Here is a 21,283-nt window from a genome sequence, read left to right on the forward strand (position 1 = left end):
GGACTGCTTAGCATGCCCTAATTAGGAAACAGAGCTAATATTTGTTGAAAAATACCATGTTAAGCCCACATAAGGCCATGTTCAACAGGGCACACAGCATGAAAGTTTAAAAATTAAAGAAAAAAACAATTAAATAAAACATTCAAACAAGGCTGACGGGGTGAAAAAGACAGGAAGAATAGTGGACGCTTAGTTCTCGTGGAAGCTGCAATCCCCTCTTCCAACGGGTGGCCAAGACAGAGTTAAAAGAAGCTAGAGGAAAACAGGAGACACAAACGCAGATTAGAGAAAGTATCAAGAGGGCATTGAACTCATCAGTGCCAGTGGGAAGAAAAGTTTACATCAGTCAATTGGAAATGGGCACTCAGATTTTTCTTTTTCCAGCCAAAAGCATGAAGCATTCTGAATGTGGGCGGATAGGAACACACCGTCCTTCTGCCCTGCTTCAAATGCATTTCGCATCCTCTACACAATTTGCTTTTATAACATGCATGGATTCGTTCAATGCAACATTGCTTTCAGCTTGCATTCTTTACAGTCAAGAGTAACCTATTCTAAAACGTTTTTAAATAAAACAGCTCGACGGGGACAGTGATTATAATGATTGCATTTTCCCTCCCCACATCTCTGAAGAGGCAAAAATCTTCAGCATATTAGTAACACAAAGCATACACTGCAAATAAGCACAGCATTCAGCAAAGGTTTTGGTAACACAATAAATATAATGTTAGTAAAAGCTGCAGAAAAAGCCCACAATGAAAAAACAAGAGGTGATCTATAAGAAACACAGAGGGCCGGGTCCACACTGCCTCGAGGTACCGCTTAACCAAAGAGTCTGGGCCTGGTCCCTTATCAAAGCCATACTACTCAGTGCAGAGCCAGGGATTACTGCAAAGGAAAGTAAAATACACACACGGCAGTGAGCAGGGAGACTGGAGGGAGCAAGAGTTAATAAAGTGCTAAATACCAATCACAACAATACCACCTGTTGAAAGACCAGCATCCAGATACCATCCAAAACAATGTCATCCAGCACAGAACCAATAAAATCACTGATTTTGCTGAACAGTCTGCTATCTTTAATTGTAGCCTTGTAAAATATAATTTACAACTTGTTTAAGAGACTGAAAATAAAACCATTTTCTGCAGTGACAGATATAAAAATGGATAAAAAAACAAAATGGTCGCCTACACTAAATTTCTCTATTTTTTTGGTCATATAAGCATTGTATAATAACGTTGTTAAATTTGACTTGTGGCAGTGGTCAAGCAGCTCTTCATTTGGGAATACAGACCACAAACCTTTAGATAGAGTACATTCAGAGGTAGGATTAAGCGAGTCTTATTATATTTGCCTAGTTAAGCATAACAATATAGTGAATTTCTTCAAAGGTGACAGTCCAGCTCTTCTCTAGTGCCATATTGAATGTAAAACAGATGAAAACGAGGCTGTGAGGCATAGACGGTGCAGTCTTTTACAATGGCAAGTACTGTAAAAATGTACTGCTGTCTACTAATTTTTTATTTATTTTCTTCAGAAAGATGTTTTTTCAGCTGAACAATTGGATTGTCTCATCTATTCCTCACAGCTTCATTTTCATTCCTGTCAAAAATGAAATATGGCCCCACCCTGACTAAGGTTGATAAATTGAGGAATCAAGATTTTCCAATACATAAGTAAATCAAACACTGGCCATGTCCCTCTCAGTACATAAAGAGCAAGTCACAGTTGTGTGAATAATGCAAAATTAACTGTTTGAAATTCATACACAATGATTTTCCACAGTTTTAAGCTTTATGAAAGAATGCCCTTTATTACGTATACAAATACTGGTCCCCTTGCAATTGATATTTAATGATTTTTTTTATTTTTATTTTGTGAAAAATAAAATATCACAAAAATAAAGAACTATAAAAGGTGCTTACATTTGGATGAAATGTGCCAATATGAAGTTTTTCTAAACTAATACAAGCATAGCAATGACAGGTTTATATAAAAAAAAAAACAACAACAACATTGAGGTATGGCTGCAGATGACCAGACAGCATCTGCATAACATGCATGAGCTAAAATGAGACAAAACACCACTTTACTACTACATTACTATTCATGTTCCAAATTCTAACCATTAGAAAACTGTAAAAATCCTTTAAAACCCAATGATTGAACTGAGAGCAGCTCATATATCTTCGCATTATAGTACCAATGGAAAATTATGATACTACCAGTAAAATTAAATTTGTCTCATTTTAACCCCTGTACTTACTACTGCAAGAGTAGCCACTCTTGTTAAAGTTGATTCATACACTAGTCATGCAGAACAAAGCAATATCATTATGACATCATAACACAGCAAGTAAAACAAAGAAGAAGAAAAAAAATGGAATTTTAAAAATTTGAAAAAAGGTTAAAGATTCTAAAGAAGGATTCCATTCACAGTTATTATCCCTCCTCAGCTGTGTTATGCATGAAACTGGGGGGTGGGGGGGGCTGGAGAGAGGGGGGAGGGAACGGGAACAGCATGGCTCAGGAACACTGAGGGGAGAGAGCTCATTCACAGCGGGCAGGGCGAGCACTTTCTACAGGAATCCTGAACTGGAAATGAGAGAGAAGGAAGATTATTGTTCCCTACAGGTTACATACTGTTGTATTCACACAATTAAAAAAAAAAGAAGAAAAAAAAAAAGATCCAAAATGTTAGTCGTGCATCTGTTAAAACACTTGAAAGCATTTGCAGGGGGTGTATGTGGTAAGGCTTAGAATTGTTCTCTCTTTGTGCTGGATAAAATTGACTACATAGTCTCTTCTGCTGTGTTATTTACATATAACCGGATATATCAGCTTTAACAATTGTGTTATTTAAATATTACTAATAGGTCTGTGGTAAGGGATTATGAAAGCTTGTTTCCGCCACTAAATAAATAAAAAAAAAAAACGAAAAAAAAAATTGCGACTCAAAATTCTGACTTTTTTTCCCTCACAATTGCGAGTTTGCATCTCGCAATTCTGATTTGCGCATTGCGAGATATAAACTCACAATTGCAAGTTATAAAGTCAAAATTGCGTGATATAAACTCAAAACTCTGAGAAAAAAGTCAGAATTGCAAGTTTATATCTCGTAATTCTAACTTTATAAGACGCAATTGCAAGTTTATATCATGCAATTTTGACTTTATAACTCACAACTTTATTTCTCAGAATTGCAAGATATAAACTCACAATTGCGGGTTATAAAGTCAGAATTGCGTCTATATACTGTAAACTTGCAATTCTGTTTTTATTTCCCTCATAATTGCGAGTTTTTAAAATCACAAGTCTGACTTTTGAGTTTATATCACGCAATTGCGAAAAAAAAAGTCAGAATTAATCTTCCATAAGGGATAAATCACTCAACAACAGCATTATTTTAGGCCAAGTGGAGGACTTGTGTGACCCAGCTGTAGGAGCCATTAAAGACTCTTTTGTGTGAGCTCGTGGAAGAGCAGTGGAGTGCAAACAACAGCAGATTGTTATGGATTCAGATGGCAGATGGCTGCACATCACATAGGGAGAGCAATAAACTCTCGCCTGGCACTGGTGACATAATATCCCCTACTGCTACCACAGACATTCTTCATATTGCCAGTGTTTAGGACTTTTAAGCATGAATAGGAAATGCTGTAATTACCACTGCAGTGCTTTAACACCACAATTATAGGATCAGTGTATCTGACCATCATCATTACATATGTTTTTGTAATTTAGTCCCCTCGTACGAATGAGGGTTTGTGCCTTAAGAGATACTTTGAAAGCCTTACCAGCATAAGGTGACTCATGCAGGACTGGGAGCAGGTGAGGAGGAGTTAACTGGAAAACAGCATGGATGAGACGTACATGACACGTGTACAAACTAGACAAGACACCTTACAAGCAACATCACAATGAATATTGTACATGCCCTGCCCTGCATGAGCACTGAGGAAAACTAACATTTTCTTTCACTATATATCATTATATGCAGGAATGAATATCACTCACTAGATAATGGAAAAGAAAGTGATAAGAAACTGTTGGATTTGGACAAAGGGGCCTGTTCTTGCACTTTATGTATTGCAAAAATACTTCCTCAGTATCTCATTGCTGTGACAAGTAACTTGAATGGTTTTAAAGCAGTGGGCTGCTGCCTCGTGAGGACATACAAGAAGCTTAAGAGGAAAACAGTTAATGAAACAGGACAGATTGATTTGGGGGAAAAAAGTAAACCTTGTCAGTGCAAGTGTCTTCTTCCCATATAACACTCAGGTGAATGCAGCAAATCAGCTTGAATACACAATCATGATTGATTAGCAGCATTAAGCAATTTATTTGAGCTCTAGTACCCCTTTCAGATAGAATGAGCATGACCCTTTAATTAAAGGTGAATGAAATATTGTCCTGTTAATAAATGTTAATAAATGTAATCATTTTACAAACCACGAAAATTACAGTTATAATTACATATAATTATATAGCATATTTAATTATAACTATATAAAATTGTCTATTCATACAAGACTTATACCACACATCAGACTTTCCATAATGGAAATGTATCTGAACAATACTACAAATGTACAATAACACGAGTAGCTTCACTACTGTTCAAAAGTTTGGGGTTGGTAAGATTTTTTTATACAAGTCTCTAATGACCACATAGGCTGCATTTATTTGATCAAAAAATACAGTAAAAACAGTAATATTCTGATATATTATTACAATTTAAAATAACTTTTCTATTTGACTATTTTTAAATTGCAATTTATTCCTGTGATGGCAAAGCTGAATTTTCAGCATCATTATTCCAGTCTTCAGTGTCACATGATCCTTCTGGAATCATTCTAATATGCAGATTTACTGTGCTACTTAATATTTTAGTAGAAACCGAGATACATTTTTTCAGATTTTTTTGATGAATAGAAAGTTCAAAAGAACAGCATTTATTTCAAACAGAAATCTACTATAACGTTTTAAATGTCTTTACTGTCATTTTTGATCAGTTAAATGCATCCTTGCTAAATAAAAGTATTAATTTCTTTTAAAAGAACAACAACTTTTGAACAGTAGTGTATATGCTAAAACTAGACCTTTCATTTTCATATCAGTGCACTGCAGACACACTCATCCACATCTGAATTCCATAGTTCTGGTATTGATCTAAATTCAATGATCTTACGTCAGCTGTCAGTGAAATGCACGCACACTTGCACACATGTTCTCCTGCATCGTGATCGTCTGGGGTCTCGGGGGGGAGAAGGTTGTGAGGGTTAGCAACCACGTTGGAGGTCAATACTTACTTTTTCCTCTCTTTATCCTTCTTGAGTGTGGCGGAGCTCCCTGCCTGCTGGGCCTGTGACTGCAGCAGCTCAGCGGCTGTCTTCTTCTGCTTGAAGCTGTTCAGCTCATCATCAAGAGACTTCTTCTTGTCCTCTAGTTTCTTCTTCTCATCCTGGTGAAGCTTCTTGAGGCGGTCAAACTTTTCATGAAGCTGTGATGTGAACACCGAAGAGTCAGTATGTGAGCTGTTACTGAACAAAAAACTTTGCATCTACTGTAAATAGTCAAATTTCAAGGGGTAAACGTTTTTTTTCCCCTCAATACTGTTTAGTTGTACTTGATAGTATAAATCGTCCTAGCTATCCAGCTACATACCATGTAGCGTTAGCTTTCGGTAACACTTTGGAGACCTTTGAATCAAAATTGCTACAAAATTACAGACTATAACAACAAACAAACAAACCAACCAACCTCCTTTTCCGCCTCTTTCAGCTCTGCCTCCTTCTCTTTGACTCTCTGGACAAACATCTGCCTCATCTCTTCCTCTTTCTTCTGCAGCTCACCCATGAACTCATTCCTCTTGGCCTCGTATGTTTCCTGGAGGCTGAACACAACAAACCAGATGCAAAAGATATTTAACCATTAATTTATACTTATAAATGCAGACTATACATTATGTCATAGGTTGAGAACTTTTTCCAGATCCTCTTCACCTGAAGGGTTTGCTGTCAGGGTCGGTGTCTTTGAATCCCATCTCCTCCAGCTTGCAGCGGCGATATAGCTCATAGTGGCGAGTGTGAGTCTGCTCTCGCAGGTCCTCCATGTTGACCCTGATCAACATCTCTCGCAGCTTCACAAAATCACAGTGATTCTCATTCTCCACTGGAAAATACAAAACATGATATTCAAATGAAAATGAGCACTAAGCCACAGTCTTATTGGGACATGAAAAGAGAAGGGAATAACTTCCTCTTCTGCAGGCCACACATTAATTGTACATTCCCTTCAAGGGTGGAGTTAGTATAAAAGTTAAAGATGTGGGTGGTTGATGGAAAAGTTACAGATGGGTAGTTGACATGGCATACTGTACCAAGTAACAGTGGAACACCTAAAACTACTTTAAGCACTTAAAAAAAATATATATATATTTTAGGTATACACAGAGGGTTATGACCTTAAGGCTGTTTTTTTTTTGTATTAGATCAAATATATTTAAAGCTGCAGTCCTTGATTTTTGGCCCTCTAGCGGTTAATAAACAGAACTGCAAGCATCTTGCGGACAAACATTGTAGCCGGAGCTACTTTTCTCCATGTATGTCTATGGCGAGTCACGCAGTTACTGTGATACTCTGCAGCAGGTCCTACCAGTCCGCTCTGAAATAGTCAGAATATAAACACTTATTATAAGTGTACCATAATGATTCAAGGTAAGACAAAAACACGGTTTGGAAAATGTATTCATGTTGTACATTCTCATTATATAAAACTTTTGTAAATTTTGAACACAAAAAAAAAAGTTGCGGACTGCAGCTTTAAATCACATTGCAAGACTGTAAAAAAAAAAAAAAAGATAAGAAATAGGGACCAGTTACAGATCTTAAAGTCCCCCTGTGGTGAAAATCAAGTTTTTAATGTTGTATATATATCTATGTGGTGTTTTTAATATGCTTTTAGACAAACCATGTGAAAATTCAAGGTTACGTTTACATGTCAACGCTATGGTTAAAACGAAGAAGTTTTTCCTTTGAGACACTTTCACCATTGTCAAAACGATCCCGATTCATATGAATATGTGAAAATGACTAAAAACGCTGTATTCTGCTGGCAGGACATTAGACGGCGATAAAACGCTACAGACTGAACATGTAATGCGCATGTGCATGACGTAATTGTTTTCACAGATTTGCGTTTTTGTTGTTTACACGGAGACAGTTTTCAAAAGTTTTCATTTTCAGGCCACCAAAACGCCTTAGTCATGTAAATGAATGGCCAAAACGCATAATGAGTTTTCCGATTTTGGTTGTAAAACGGTGTTGTGTAAACGGCTTCTAAAACTGCAGTGATCTAAAGTTTCAAAAACACGGTTTGAAATCACTGGTGTTTGTGACGTCACAAACTACCTTGTAACCAATTATGTCAACATGCTTTAGCATATCATTAACCATGACCGCTCTGAAGTAAGGGAGTCTTGAGAAGCCAGGTTATCTCAGTATATTTTTCTGTTGATATGAAAAATCGGGTAGATTTAGCAATATAGTGGCTGTATGATGTATATTACGATGTTAAAATGAACCATATACCTTTCTCCACTGACATACTAAGTTGTTCAAAGCATTACTGATTTTTAGAAGACAGCTGTCTGAATCGAGAAACAGGAACATGGTTTGTGTAACATTAGCAACATTATTAGATGTTTGATAACGTAGTCAAGCAAAACGCTAATCGTATTAATTACCGTAATTTGTCCGACATTGTAAAAAGTGATACCACTGTGCAGCGTTTACCTTAGTAAGTTGACCGAGTGGATCGAGTGAATGGAGGTGGAGCTAATTATCATAGTCATGGATCCTCATACTAAATTAAGCAAGGGTGTAGTTACATTCAAGCTATTTTAAGGCATGAAGATTTTTTTCCCCCTTCCCACAGGATTTTTTTTTTTTAATATGTCATTTTGATGATTAAAGATGAGTTTTAAGGGATAAGATTTCTGACTACAGTGGGACTTTAAAATTCAATTTCCTGAAATACACGAATGTAACTTTTGATAGCATTCATTCTTTTTATATCACTGATACAAGGAAGCCTTTCAGAAGAACAGACATGACTTCTTTTGTCAGTCAGTTTGTAGAACTCTAACCAGCTGTGATCTAGTATTATTGACACTACAACATTCTCTGCAGTCGTTATTGTAACTGTATAAACAAACAATTTCTTCAGCAAATGTACAAGAATCTATAAGTGGTGCTTGTCTGTGCAAAACTACGTGACAGGAGTGTTCTGGGTGGTTGCCAGGCTGTTATACGGTTGCTAAGATGTTCTGAGTAGCTTCTATGTTGATGCTTACTGGCTAGTTAAAAGAGCTCATCCTTTTTTTTCTTTTTTTACGGTTATGTATTATGGTTAGGTTAAGTCTCAAAATGGAAAAAATGTTACATTTGTAATCTATTTTCTTGTAATAACATTTGCTCTAATAAAAAGTTTTAACATAAAAGAGCTCATCCCCAAGTCTCTTTGATATTCTAGTCTCTAGTTATGGCTTGGGCCCTTCTTTCAACTTCTTTCAAGTCCACACAATTGTTTTTTACCTGCTCACTAGCTGATATATTTTTCATAGAAATGCATCCATTTCTACATGGTTAGAAAGTAATAGAAGTAATTTTTCTTTTAACTGACTCAAGTAAAACTATGTGCCGAAAACTACTGAGTAAACGTATGACACGCATCAGCAGCGGTGCATGAAAACACACACACATCACATATATCCATCCATATTCTTCCTCAGCGAGGTCAGCCTTGCAGCAAGCTAAATTAAGTAAGACCACGTGTGCTGCCCCGCAGCCTCATGTGCCGACAGAGAGAAAGAGAGTGAAATATTCAGAGTGTTGTCACAGACAGCCTGAGGACATTCACAGCACTGCTTCTCTAATGTTACGCATAAAATCACTGCAAGCATACAACACACATTAATAAAGACTGACAAGACAAATTGTGAATGAAGTGAGCTGGACAGCTTATTGGACATGACTAATGAACATTATTTTCATACAAGGCAAAAGGTCATATCAATATGTATCAATGTTTCTTGAGCAGCATATCAGCGTATCAGAATGATTTCTGAAGGATCATGTGAAGAATGGAGTAATGATGCTGAAAATTTAACTTTGCCATCACAGGAATAAATTACATTTTAAAATATATTCAATAAGTTATTTTTAAATTGTAATATTTCACAATGTTACCATTTTTACTGTATTTCTGATCAAATAAATGCAGATAAAATTGCTGACTCCAAACTTTTCAATTGTAGTGTTTAGCAGATGTTTAATCAGTGAACTATTTTTTGAAAGGACTCTTGAAATGAACATTTCTTCCCTGCTGCCTTTCAGGACACTGTTTAGGATGATTTGGGATTGTGTGTGTTATTTTGGTGCCATCAACAAATAAGCACTGTATTAATGTAATTTCCTGTGGCTCCATAGTGGCTTGTCACATGGAAATTACAGCTCAGTTCTTTTTGACAGTCCTAATATTCTGCCCTTCTGTGAAAAATATGCAAGAAAGAGGATGGTGTGTTGAGAGGGAGTGTCCAGACACCACGCTACAGAAAGGGAAGGACGGGATGGGTTTGGATGTCCTGAACAAAGAGGCCATGGCCAAACAGGGGGAAGAGCTGAGTGTCATTTCCTCTAGAAGACGTGACCAAAACTTACCCTGAACCGTTCCCCAGGGGTACTGGCGTGCTCGCACCATCTTGTTCCCAATCTTCACTTCCTCAGTGCTTCCCACCACTGCAAAAGGCAAATGACCCTGTAGAGCACAAAAAAAAAAAAAAATTCCCACAAACAAATTATTTAGCAGAAATACTGCAGTCCATTTCAGGTTCTTACAGTAACAAACAAGATGACACAGCACTGAAATCCATATTAGTGCATGTAAGCTCATAAACAATTCCCATACAAACACTACCATTCAAAAGTTTGGGGTCAATACAATTGTTTAAAAAGAAAATACTTTTATTCAGCAAGGATTAATTAAATTGATCAAAAGTGACAGTAAAGACAATGCTACAAAATTAAAATTAAATGCCGTTGTTTTGAACTTTCTATTCAAAGAATCCTGAAAAAGGACAATTGTTTTTACACAACATTATTGATAATAATCAGAAATGTTTGAGCATTAAATCATAATATTATAAATGATTTTTGAAGGATCATGTGACACCAAATATTGGAGTAACATCTTTCTCAAAAAAAATAAATTTTTTAATATAAAACATTTTAAAATGTAATAATATAGTGTTTTTACTGTACTTTTGATTAAATAAACCTTGTTAAGTTGATATTTACAAGACAAGAACAGCCTTTAAAACCACTAAGAAAGATATGAGGGCACATCCCACTTAACACAAGTGGGATTTCTCCTCAGGTTATCCATCTTTGTTTTCAGTGGTTAACCAGTACTGGAAGACCCCCACAGTAACAGGCTGTGTGGTGAAAGTGACATTCATTCTTTGGATGTCATGCAGCCTGTTCTATGCTCCATGTTGTTGGGAGAGTATATTGTTAAAGAATGCCTCTCCTTTTGTGGTGTCATTTCCTGAGAGCAAACACAGGCAAGAAAGCTGGACACCATATGGACTCTCTCTCACTTAAGTGCTTGTCCAGTTTGCATTTCACATCACAGTTCAGCAGTTTAAGTATAAAATATGGCTGTGTTGTCTCCAAGCAACAGGACATGTGTGACTGACTCCATATAAAAGAATTTCAAGTGGAAGAGGAACACATTCTTAATTTTGTTAATCTAATTTCATGATACCAACATACTGTAGATTAGTATATTTTGTTCTCTTATATTTACATATATAGCACATAGTAACTAGATTTTAGACACAGAAACATAGCAGCGAAGTTTTCTCAACCACTATATCCGAAACACATACAGCATAGAATGAGTTGCACAACAAAGTGTTATACTTTAAAGTTATGGGTCTGTCTTTTTTTAAACATTTTTTAAATAAGTAATATTAATGTATTACACCATACGCTTTAAAAGCACGTCTTGTTTAGTCTATGTAACAACAGGAATGAATACAAATGAATGATGTTCAGCATTAAGCTTCTTACATTCATGGTTGAGTTGATCTCTGCCACAGTCTCATCGTCGGTGGGAAACTGGTAGATCTGGACACCATTGCTCACCAACTCGCTCGTGATCTTGATTTTGAACTTTGCCAGCTCACTCTTTGAGATCGCATCTGATTTGGCAATGATAGGGATGATATTCACCTGTACATAAGATGCAAAAGATTACGTGTAAGCATTTAGGAATACACAGTAATCAGAAATTAATACAATTTATATCAACATGAATTAAGATGACGGCGACAACCAGACACAGCGGTGGTCCTAAGATTTCTGTGCAATATAAAACCTCATATGGCTATGATTGAGTAAATATTTCCCTTTCAGAAAGCTAACTTTCAACCACTCAGGCATTAAATTACTAAATCTGGATGCAAGCAACTCAAAGCAACCTCAGAACATCTGGCTGAGTCCAGATAAATATAGACACTGAGATTCTCTCATCATGTCTTTTATGCCTGAGGAAATTGAATAAATAACAGACATAACAGAAAAAGACTGAATTTACTATATTCTATATGCAGATGCTGCTGAAGACACATGAAGTGACAAAGAGATATCCTCTTTTTACATTTTTAATAAGGACAAGCTAATGCAATTAAAATGAACTCTATAGAACCCTGTGAAAGCTTACATAACCTCGGCCTGCTCACATCTGAATGTGCACTCAAATTAGGGCTGTAAATAGGACAGTTCATCACAAAACGATCTGATCTCAATATACCTCAAAACATTCTGTGATACGATTACAATTCGATTCATAATTTTGTCTGTATGTCCATTCAAGCAAAAAAAAAAAGTTAAAAAAAATCAATCGCTCATTATGTGCTACAGATGTGTGTGCACAAAAAAATTCACACAGCACTTAAGTACCAAAATAATTTCTCTTTAGCGTCTTTTTGAGCTTGAATGCTAAAAGTGGCAAGGCTTAAAACACACGCAACTGATGAAGTTTCGTGACGATGCAGCACTGCCCCGATTGGGACAGTGACATCTTATTGTCGAGCACCGACATGTGATTTAAATGAGAAAGCATGCGTTGGCACCAGTAACAGAGGGATGTGGAAAGTGTCTCTCTTGAAAGAAAAAAAAAAAAAAGGAGTTTGTTGTTTTACACGTTGCTTCAACAGATCGTATCGTAAGTTATCTATAACTTACCTACCTCAAACTGGAAGAGAATTCAGCATATGCAGCTAATTGCCATTCACTTTGAAACCAATTCAGAGACGGTATTTATTTAAAGCGATAGTTCACCAAAAAATGAACATTTGCATCTTTGTAGCTTGAGAGCCCCAGTCCCCATTCACTTTCATTATATAGAAAAGAATGGTCTGGACATTCTTCAAGCATTTATCTTGTGTTCCACAAAAGAAAGACATACAGATTGGGAACAGCATATGGGTGAGTAAATAGTTTTTATTTTTGGATGAATTATTCCTTTAATCTCAGGTCTCATGAGGGTTAAAAACTCACTTCGCAGGATAAATGGAAACCATGCTAGTGGGGTAGGGGGAGGATAATCAAACACCCCTCTTCACTCATGACTCGCTCTCTCTCTCAGACACACACATATGGAGTGCTCTGATCCAACGCACTCAATTTTGACACTCCTGCCACCCACACCACCATTTAAGCACTATTCTCAGTAGCCTGGACACTAGCTTTACGCTTAGTTTCCTTCCTGTAATTTACTACAGTACTGATGAAATTGAGAAGTTAACACAGACACTTCAAATAAAAGGTTTAGTCACAATGTGAGTACACAGGAATCTCTTCTCAAGCATGCAGTACTACTGTTAGTTTCAGCTTTAGATCTAATAGGCCATCTTTGTTCAGGGAGTCTGTGCAGCACAGAGAGATGAAAGAGAATGCGGTATTACAGGAGCTGACCTTCACTGACTCCATCTACACAGCTCCAATGGCATTAAACATTGCATAGCCATCAGCTCAATGCTTAATAACCCACATCTTAAAACAACTGCTCTGCACAGTGAAACAGTAAATAATGCTAAGCCACATATAGCAGACGCTGAAAGCTCCTTAATTTTGTAAACATTATTACGATTATTAGTTAAAATATATAATACTTAGGTTTTTTTTTTTTTTAGAATGTTTTGTAAATACATAATCATGTAGTAATGTATTTTTTGATAGCCCACAGTATTAAACACTGTACCAGCTGAGATTTTTCTACCATTGGCCCTATAATCATACTGGTCAGCGCAGAGCGTGATCAAACATTTGTTAAAAATAAAATGCATCACCAACCTTACTGTCTAGCTTCTTCATAGTAACCAGGTCAAGGGACTTTAGCGAGTGTCCAGTGGGAGCGATGAAATACAGACAGGCATGGATCCGTGTATCATGATAACTGTGTAGGGTGCGTTTAATCTTCAGTTCCTCCTGAAGGTACGCTTCAAACTGAGTATCGATGAACTCCACAATAGACTTGTAACTGCAAGTTGAATAATGAAAGAGGTGGAAATATTTAAAAGAAACTTACTGCCAGAACAAAAACACAAAAGTTAACACTAACCCTTAAATAAAGATGATTGCTAATGTAGTATAAGCTTCAGGCTTATTACAGAACTGTAAAATAAAGCTTTGAGGGGAAAAGGTACTGGTTGAGGCATCTATTAATAGTTGGATAGCTAGGGCTGGATTTACCTAATATTGTGACACAGGCTAAATAATTTTTTTGTATTTTGTCTTACTGAATTTTAGCATGAGTGAAATAATACTAATACTAATATTAATACTAATAATATATTATTTCTCATTGTAATTGAGCCCCCCTGTATGTGTTAGAATAGGCACGTGCCTAGAATGCCTATGCAGACATCTGGCCTTGTGAATAGCTTAAGACCCATGAAAGCACATCTTCAGGCAAAATAAAGCTTGTCACAACCATTGAGCTTCATAACATGCATCTTCCATAACTGGCACATTCTTCAGAAATGTGGCATCTTTTCTGGCATCATAAACCAGAAAATGGGGTTATATTTCAGAACTCCCTTATTATTATTATTATTATTATCATTTTTTTTTTTTTTTTTTTTTTTTTTTTTACACATCAAAGGCTAAACTCCAAAAGAAAACAGGGGCAGGAAAAAAAAATTTGTTTAATCATTTATTGTTTTACTTGTTTTGTTTTTTTATTGTAATCTAGCACAATAGCCATGTTTTCATACACCTATTTTTATGCGCATTTTGGGATATCGCATTAAAAACGCTGGATGGAAATGCCAAGATGCGCATAAATTCTAAAAGTGCACATAAAAACAACTTATGCACTTAATTGAGGAGGATACGTTTTTTTGGACATCATAACTGGACTAACCAGTGGACCAATCCCGTTGCACAGCATCTGAAATGCTGTTTTGGTCATTCTGAAATGACTGTCGTCAAAGTGATTTGGTAAAATTAATTACCTCCCAGAACAGTCTTACACTACTGCATTCCCAAACAGCATTTGGATGAAAATACTTTTTGTGAGCAAAAACTAAACAAAAATAACTTTATTCAACAATTTCTTCTCTCCCGTCAGTCTCCTACGCAGTTGATGTAGTGAACGTAGTTCAGCGCTTCGGCGTTTACGTCTGAACGCCGGCTCAGAATTGACTGATGCTGTACATGCGAGCACCACAAAAAACCACTGTCGTCACATGGACTATTTTACGATGTCTTTATTACCTTTCTGGAACTGCAAGAAGTGCAATGACGTTGCTGCCTTTTTGTGCTTCAGAAATCCTCAGAATTCATCAAAAATATCTAAATTTGTGTTCCGAAGATGAACAAAGGTCTTACTAATGTGGAACTACATGAGGATGAGTAATAAATGACAGATTTTTCATTTTTGGGTGAAATATCCCTTTAAGGTTCATCTATTATGAAACACACCAGGCTAATTTCATTAATCAGACAGCTTGGAAAACACTAGTCCAAAAATATGCATAAACATGTTCTTAACTTTCGGGATCATAAAAACGGCCCGTTTACACCTGGTCACTTTCTGCGTTTTCTCTGATCTGATAGCTATCCTAGTGAGACTAAATTATCTTACCAGTGCTGATGCTTCTCTCTTATTGGGATCTTTGTTGCTTTCGTTGACATGAACTTTGTTAAATTTGGCACGGGAATTGAAGATCTGATTTATATTTGTTTTGTGGAGACATTTATGTGACCAAACATGGAACAATTTTAACAAATCAGAAAGCTATTTGATCAGTAAAAATCAGGTGTAAACAAGCCCATAGACCTGATTTTGTTTCTGGTTAAACAACTAAAGCATCATTTCACACACATTTGATCACAAGCAGATCTCACCTATCCTCTTTGTTGATCTGATCTCCAAAACCTACAGTGTTGACCACAGTGAGCTTGAGGCGAACGTTGCTTTCCTGAAGCTCGTAAGTGTTGGACTTGAGCTGCACTCCAGGCTGATTGTGCTGTGTAGGTTCACCCTCAAATTTGGTGTTGAACAGGGTGTCCATGAGGGTGGACTTTCCCAAACCCGTCTCCCCTGTAACAAACAAACAACAATAAGCTACCATGCCCTTGATTTAAGATAAAATGATAACATACATATTCCTCAAAAAAATTAAACTTGGTTTGCCATGTAATAGTTACAGGAAATGATTTTTTTTTTTTTTTTTTTTTTTTTATACATCAAAATTACACACATAAGCTTTAATACAGAATCACACATAATCTGTGTGTAAAAGTCTAAAAGCCATGCAGCAATCCTGGCTATTCTTGCTCTCCTGACAACCACAAGCACAGTACAAATGGACATCATGCAACACCACCAGAATGTTAATTATATGGATGGCTCACATTTGCCATTTCTTCATAAACTCAGCCTGCAGATCCCATTCCCAAGAGCCCCTATAAAGCTTTCACTAAAGGCATGAGCCAAAACCTTGCCTGATGCCTAAAAATAAAGCAGTGATTTATTTCCCACTCAGATCAAATGCTAGTGAGCAGTGGCTATCACAAGGTATGGGATTCCTATGACTGAATTAAAGGCAACACATGCATCACACAGTGATCATATCTCCCACATAACTCAATCAAAGCTGATGGTTATCTGAAGAAGAAAGGAGATGCTTGTGATTCATATAACATTTACAGCATGCCAAGGCACTCAGCATTCACTAAACCTGAAGCATTGAAGCTGAACCTTAAAATGAATGAGCAGGAATGAATAGAGGAAAGGCTTAACAACAGTCCTGTACCATTTGCCAAATTCTCTTTACACTTGTTTCTAGAGACTTCTGTGGTCACATCCTTAGAGCTCTAGCAGAAATGGGATAAAAGCCCTGGCTGGCACATGCCCTGAACTTTAGAGCATGCTAACAAAGAAACCATGCATTCGTATAAATATTTCAAAAGGCGAATTGAATAACAAAAGCATGAAGACTTCATAGCAACATAAGCACTAGGATTTAGCTAGACCTTCACTTGGGTTACTTGCCTTCTTCACAGTTTGCTGTAAACATTTCCTCACAACATATTGTTGATTTTACAGGAACATTTCAATATTATTTTTTAAATATTGACCAAACCCTGCAACACATTTTGTTTTGTTTTCATGCTATGTAAGTGAAAATGCATAACCAGGCAGTAATCACCACAAAATAAACTAAGACAGGATGATTAAGAACTCAATGTGAAGCAAATAAATAACCATGCAGGTTCTTTCTCACCCAGCTTTTTTTTTTTATCTCTTAAATGGTATCGTTTTTTGAGTTGTTGCAGTCAGATGGGCTGGTCTAAGTATTTCAGAAATGGCTGATCTACTGGGATTTATCGAGAATGGTCCGGAAAAGAGAAGATATCCAGTGAGCGGCAGTTCTGTGGGCAAAAATGCCTTGTTGCTGCCAGAGAAGAATAGCCAGACTAGCCTGAGCAGATAGAAAGGCAACAATAACTCAAATAACCACTTGTTACAACCAAGGTATGCAGAAGAGCATCTTCATGTGCATCGTTTTAACCACAGCCTACTGGAGTATAGTTTCTGACCATGTCCATCTTTTCATGACCACAGTATAACCATCTTCTGATGACTTCTTCCAGCAGGATAAAGCACCATGTCACAAATCATCTCAAACTAGTTTCTTGAACATGACAGTGAGTTCACTATACTCAAATGGCCTCCACAGTCACCGGATCTCCATCAGCAGCTTTGGGATGTGGTGGAATGAGAGATTTGCATCATGGACAAGCAGCCAACAAATCTGTAGCAACTGCATGATGCCGTCATGTCAATATGGACCAAAATCTCTGAGGAACATTTTCTAGGACCTTGTTGAATCTATGCCAGAAAGAATTAAAGGTGATAAAGAGGATCTTTTCGTCGACTGAGAAACCAAAGACTGTTACAGAGTTTTTGAAATGAGCGCATTCGTAAGAACAACCCCCCTCCTTTCGAGGGAACGCCTCCCAAAACTCGTGCACGAGTATTGGAACACGAGTGTTTACCACCGGCATGCGCTGTGTCGTGTTAGTGGATTCATTATGTCGGACTCACCGCAGGTAACTCATAATCTGCAGTTGTTACTCCTGTCTCCGGAGAAAAACATCGCATGCGGCGCCTGTGGAGTGTGCAAAGTTACTGGAGCGGCCGCGCTCGTCTCTCACAACATCATGGCAGTGATTGACAAGCCAGAGGGCCAATCGTTTACGAGATGATCGCGTAAACGATTGGCTGATGTTTTTAAGGCCCTACCTCATGCACAGATGATGTATATTAATATTATTCCTTTCAGTGCACCTAATAAATAGTCTTTTATCAGTTAGTAAAGACAGTTTCAAGTAATATTGCAAAAATGTATAAAACAAAACATCCTCTTTAGCACCTTTAAGACAGTTCTAAAGGTAAAAATGGGCCATCTGTACCTAATAAACTGGCTGGTAAGTGTAAATAAATGTAAATTCACTAAAAAGCAACCGTTTAAATGTAATATACACTACAGTGTTGGTTTTTAATATTGTACATTTATTTTAAATACTAGTTACATATCTGCGTTTTATGTACTTAGCAGGTACACAAATCAGTGCACTCTATTTTAAGGCCAATTCACACAGCACTGAGTCTGAAAGACGCAGACCAACAGCGACAGTCACCAGATTACAGCACTGCTCCGACATTGTAAATCAGATTCAGCATGTTCAATCGGCGAAAACAAGCTCTGACAGACGCCATCAGACTCCAACAGGGGTAACACATTGATCCGACAAACCCGACAACGTGTCTGTTGCAGTCTGCTTATTTCATCCCTAGGAATCAAACACATGACCCTAGTGTTTAGCCCAGATGACACCACTCACCTGAACACTGCAAAGACATTACACAGTGCCTTGTGGTGTTTAAGCATGTGTCTGACTTCCTCTCCCTACTTTTAATTACCCAGAATTCAATATTGTTGCTTTGTGAGAATATCACCATTTTTGTCATAAATTTTACCACAATTTTACACCCCAACGTTAAACAGCTTTGAACTGAAAACACAACCTGAATTCAGCTGGCACAGCCTCTCTGCCAACTAACACACATGCACCTTGTTATACAACAACATGTTCATCATTACAACATACTGGGATTTGAAATGGCACAGGCTAGTCTATTTCTCCTAGAAGGTGTGTTTGTTTCATGTTTTAGTGATGGGGTCAGTAAAATATAATACTGGCCATAACATAATTTAAAGATTATTTCCCCTATTTTTTTAAAACCGTTTTTAGAGGGATAGATAGTGAAGATTGCAAATCTCCAATCAGCACATGAAATCAGGATATGAATAAAATCAAATCTCGAGTTCCTGCAACTGCTCTCCATCAGTGCACCAGTATTTAGTAAGTGGGTCACAGGACAGAATCAGTATGCGTTCACAGTGAAGGGGTGTGACATACACTGAAGCAAATGGTTTGTTTCGCCCCAAGGAAAAAAGGAGCTCCGACATGAAACACTCACCCACACAGAGGATATTGAAGCAGAAGCCATGGTTGACGGACTTGTTGACCAGCTGGTCCGGCATGCTGTCGAAGCCAACATGACCAGAGAGTGGGACGGCACGTGCACCCTCTCCCTAAAACAAGATAAAATAAAATAAAAACATGTAAATTAAACAAGCAAGACGACTTTCACTAAAAAAAATCCTTTGTAGAGTCTCTCACTGTCAGCAATGGAAAGTCATTGTAAACACAGATTCATGAGAATGCAAAAAAGAAACATTGTCAATTTAGTACATAAAGGCACCTCATTTCAAACACAGCACCTAGGTAAGATCTTTGACATTAATTGTAATACTATAGTGCAGCTCTTGAAGGTTCAGGTCTGTGCACTTCCTCTTTCCTGTCTGATCTCAACTGTTGAAACCACATTCAGGCAAACAGACACGTAAACCATTTGCAGTCGCAGGCAAACATTACCATTGTCAAGTAATACAGATATCTGTGAAACAAAACGGTTGTAAATAACGTAACATAAATGTCAAATCTGGGCCTTATTATACTTCAGCATTTCCTCTACCATTGTTCACACAGGTCTGCCACCTGGCCTGCAAAAACTCTGGCAGGAAAGGCTGTCTGCCCACATTTTACAGCATATCCTTTAGTGTGTGGGTGTTTGCATATGTGAGACCTATGCGATGAGCAGAGCGAACCTACCAAGTGATTTGATTTCTGCTAAAATAACAAAAAAAAGGGAAGGGTGAGCATTCAGTCAGCACAGATCTAATGTAATAAATGATTTGGATAACGGAACTTAAGTTAAATTGCAATAAAGGCACATCATTTTCAAAGAGAACCAATCAAAGTAGCTGATCAGTTCTGTTATGAGGATTACTATGGAATCATTAACATTAGTAACAAAATGCACATTTTATTAAATACAAAACAGGCAACTAAGAGAAGCCAGACAATGAGAGCATCTTATTGACTGAACAAACAGTCACAATCTGACCCACATGTGCCACATTCCAAAACCAGACAACTGTAAGGAGTCCAAAGGGGGGTCATCATGACTGAAACACCCCACTGCCAGATCTGTAACCAGAAAATACTGGTTCAAACCCCTGGTTTGAATAGTAAAGACTGATTTAAACTACATTTGTTACAACTAACAGCTTTTAAGCTCAGTCTAGAGCCTGCTGCCTCGTGTTAAGTATGTATTCACATTACAGACGAGAATGCACGAAACATAAGCTGCTATAAATTAAAATGATGTTGTTTTGTGTGGGTTTCTGACATAAATGTACGAAATACATCATAATAGACAACGCCCCGCGAGCACAAGGATGCTAATGCAATTAAACATAACGGTATCAGACGCGCTCGAATACAGTGGATTTTACAACGAAATGACGCTTGAGGAAGCGACGGGTTTTTTTAAATCGTTGTTTATGATAATTCATCAGTCGTGGTCACTTCAAACCGTGATGTTCGTCCGTTATTGTTGGCCCTCAACATTAAGCCGTTTCCCCAAACACAGCTTCATGAAGATAGAAGTATAATTTAAAATATGCAGCAAAAGACGTGTTTATACATTCTAATCGCTTACATAAATAACGCCAGCTGTTTTAAATACAGTACAATTGATTGCCGATAATGGGCCATCACGTTCACGAATGAATAACATTACCGAAAGCTATTTGGTTATACGGTATTACACCTGTCAAAATAACTGGTACATATTCGCCAGCCTAGTTAGGTAAACAGAAAACACATCTTTGTAGTAAAACAGAGCTCTTACCGCTTGTCGCGCTATCTCAGTGGCCGCCATGGTTCTCTCCTGCATCAACCCTTCACAGGAAACTGCAGCAAGCGCCCAGAGTGAAGCTACAGCGACGAACTCAGATACGATGGACTGTACCATTTATGACTACTGACATGGCGCCTTCTGTTATTTTGGTTATAGCGCAATTTTTAATTGTGATAAATTAAGAATTAGTCCATATGCAAAATACACGTAGTTCGGTTATTACAGCACTCAGAAAACTCATGATTTTAAAAACATCGTGACCCCCATTTTATTAAATGGTACAGTCCTCTTCGTTTTCAGCTCAACAGCTATAACGCATATTTCCACAGGTCCAAGTACAGTCAAAGGATGCTGAATGGCACTTTTCAC

General features: G+C 37.4%; 1 protein-coding gene across 5 annotated transcripts in view; it reads right to left on the reverse strand.

Moving 5' to 3' along the window:
* septin6 (septin 6) overlaps positions 1-21,003 on the reverse strand; it is a 22,161-nt gene extending 1,158 nt beyond the window's left edge. Inside the window, exons 1-11 of one of the 5 annotated variants that reach the window (XM_067387376.1) lie at positions 20,906-21,003; positions 19,127-19,241; positions 15,481-15,676; positions 13,423-13,609; positions 11,137-11,298; positions 9,724-9,820; positions 6,007-6,175; positions 5,765-5,897; positions 5,314-5,504; positions 3,799-3,847; positions 1-252 (exon numbers count right to left, since the gene is read on the reverse strand). The exon at positions 1-252 is cut by the window's left edge and continues 1,158 nt beyond it. In XM_067387376.1, coding sequence (XP_067243477.1) covers positions 3,844-3,847; positions 5,314-5,504; positions 5,765-5,897; positions 6,007-6,175; positions 9,724-9,820; positions 11,137-11,298; positions 13,423-13,609; positions 15,481-15,676; positions 19,127-19,241; positions 20,906-20,950 — 1,299 coding nt within the window. In that variant the 5' untranslated portion in view covers positions 20,951-21,003 and the 3' untranslated portion in view covers positions 1-252; positions 3,799-3,843. Of the gene's footprint in view, positions 253-1,952; positions 2,597-3,798; positions 3,848-4,243; positions 4,301-5,313; positions 5,505-5,764; positions 5,898-6,006; positions 6,176-9,723; positions 9,821-11,136; positions 11,299-13,422; positions 13,610-15,480; positions 15,677-19,126; positions 19,242-20,905 lie in introns of those variants that run through there. The other 4 variants (XR_010895285.1, XM_067387366.1, XM_067387356.1 and 1 more) reach the window with 4 other exon arrangements.
* Between the last annotated feature and the right edge of the window lie 280 nt (positions 21,004-21,283).

The sequence above is a fragment of the Chanodichthys erythropterus genome, chromosome 1 (assembly GCF_024489055.1).
Source record: "Chanodichthys erythropterus isolate Z2021 chromosome 1, ASM2448905v1, whole genome shotgun sequence".
Lineage (NCBI taxonomy): Eukaryota > Metazoa > Chordata > Actinopteri > Cypriniformes > Xenocyprididae > Chanodichthys > Chanodichthys erythropterus.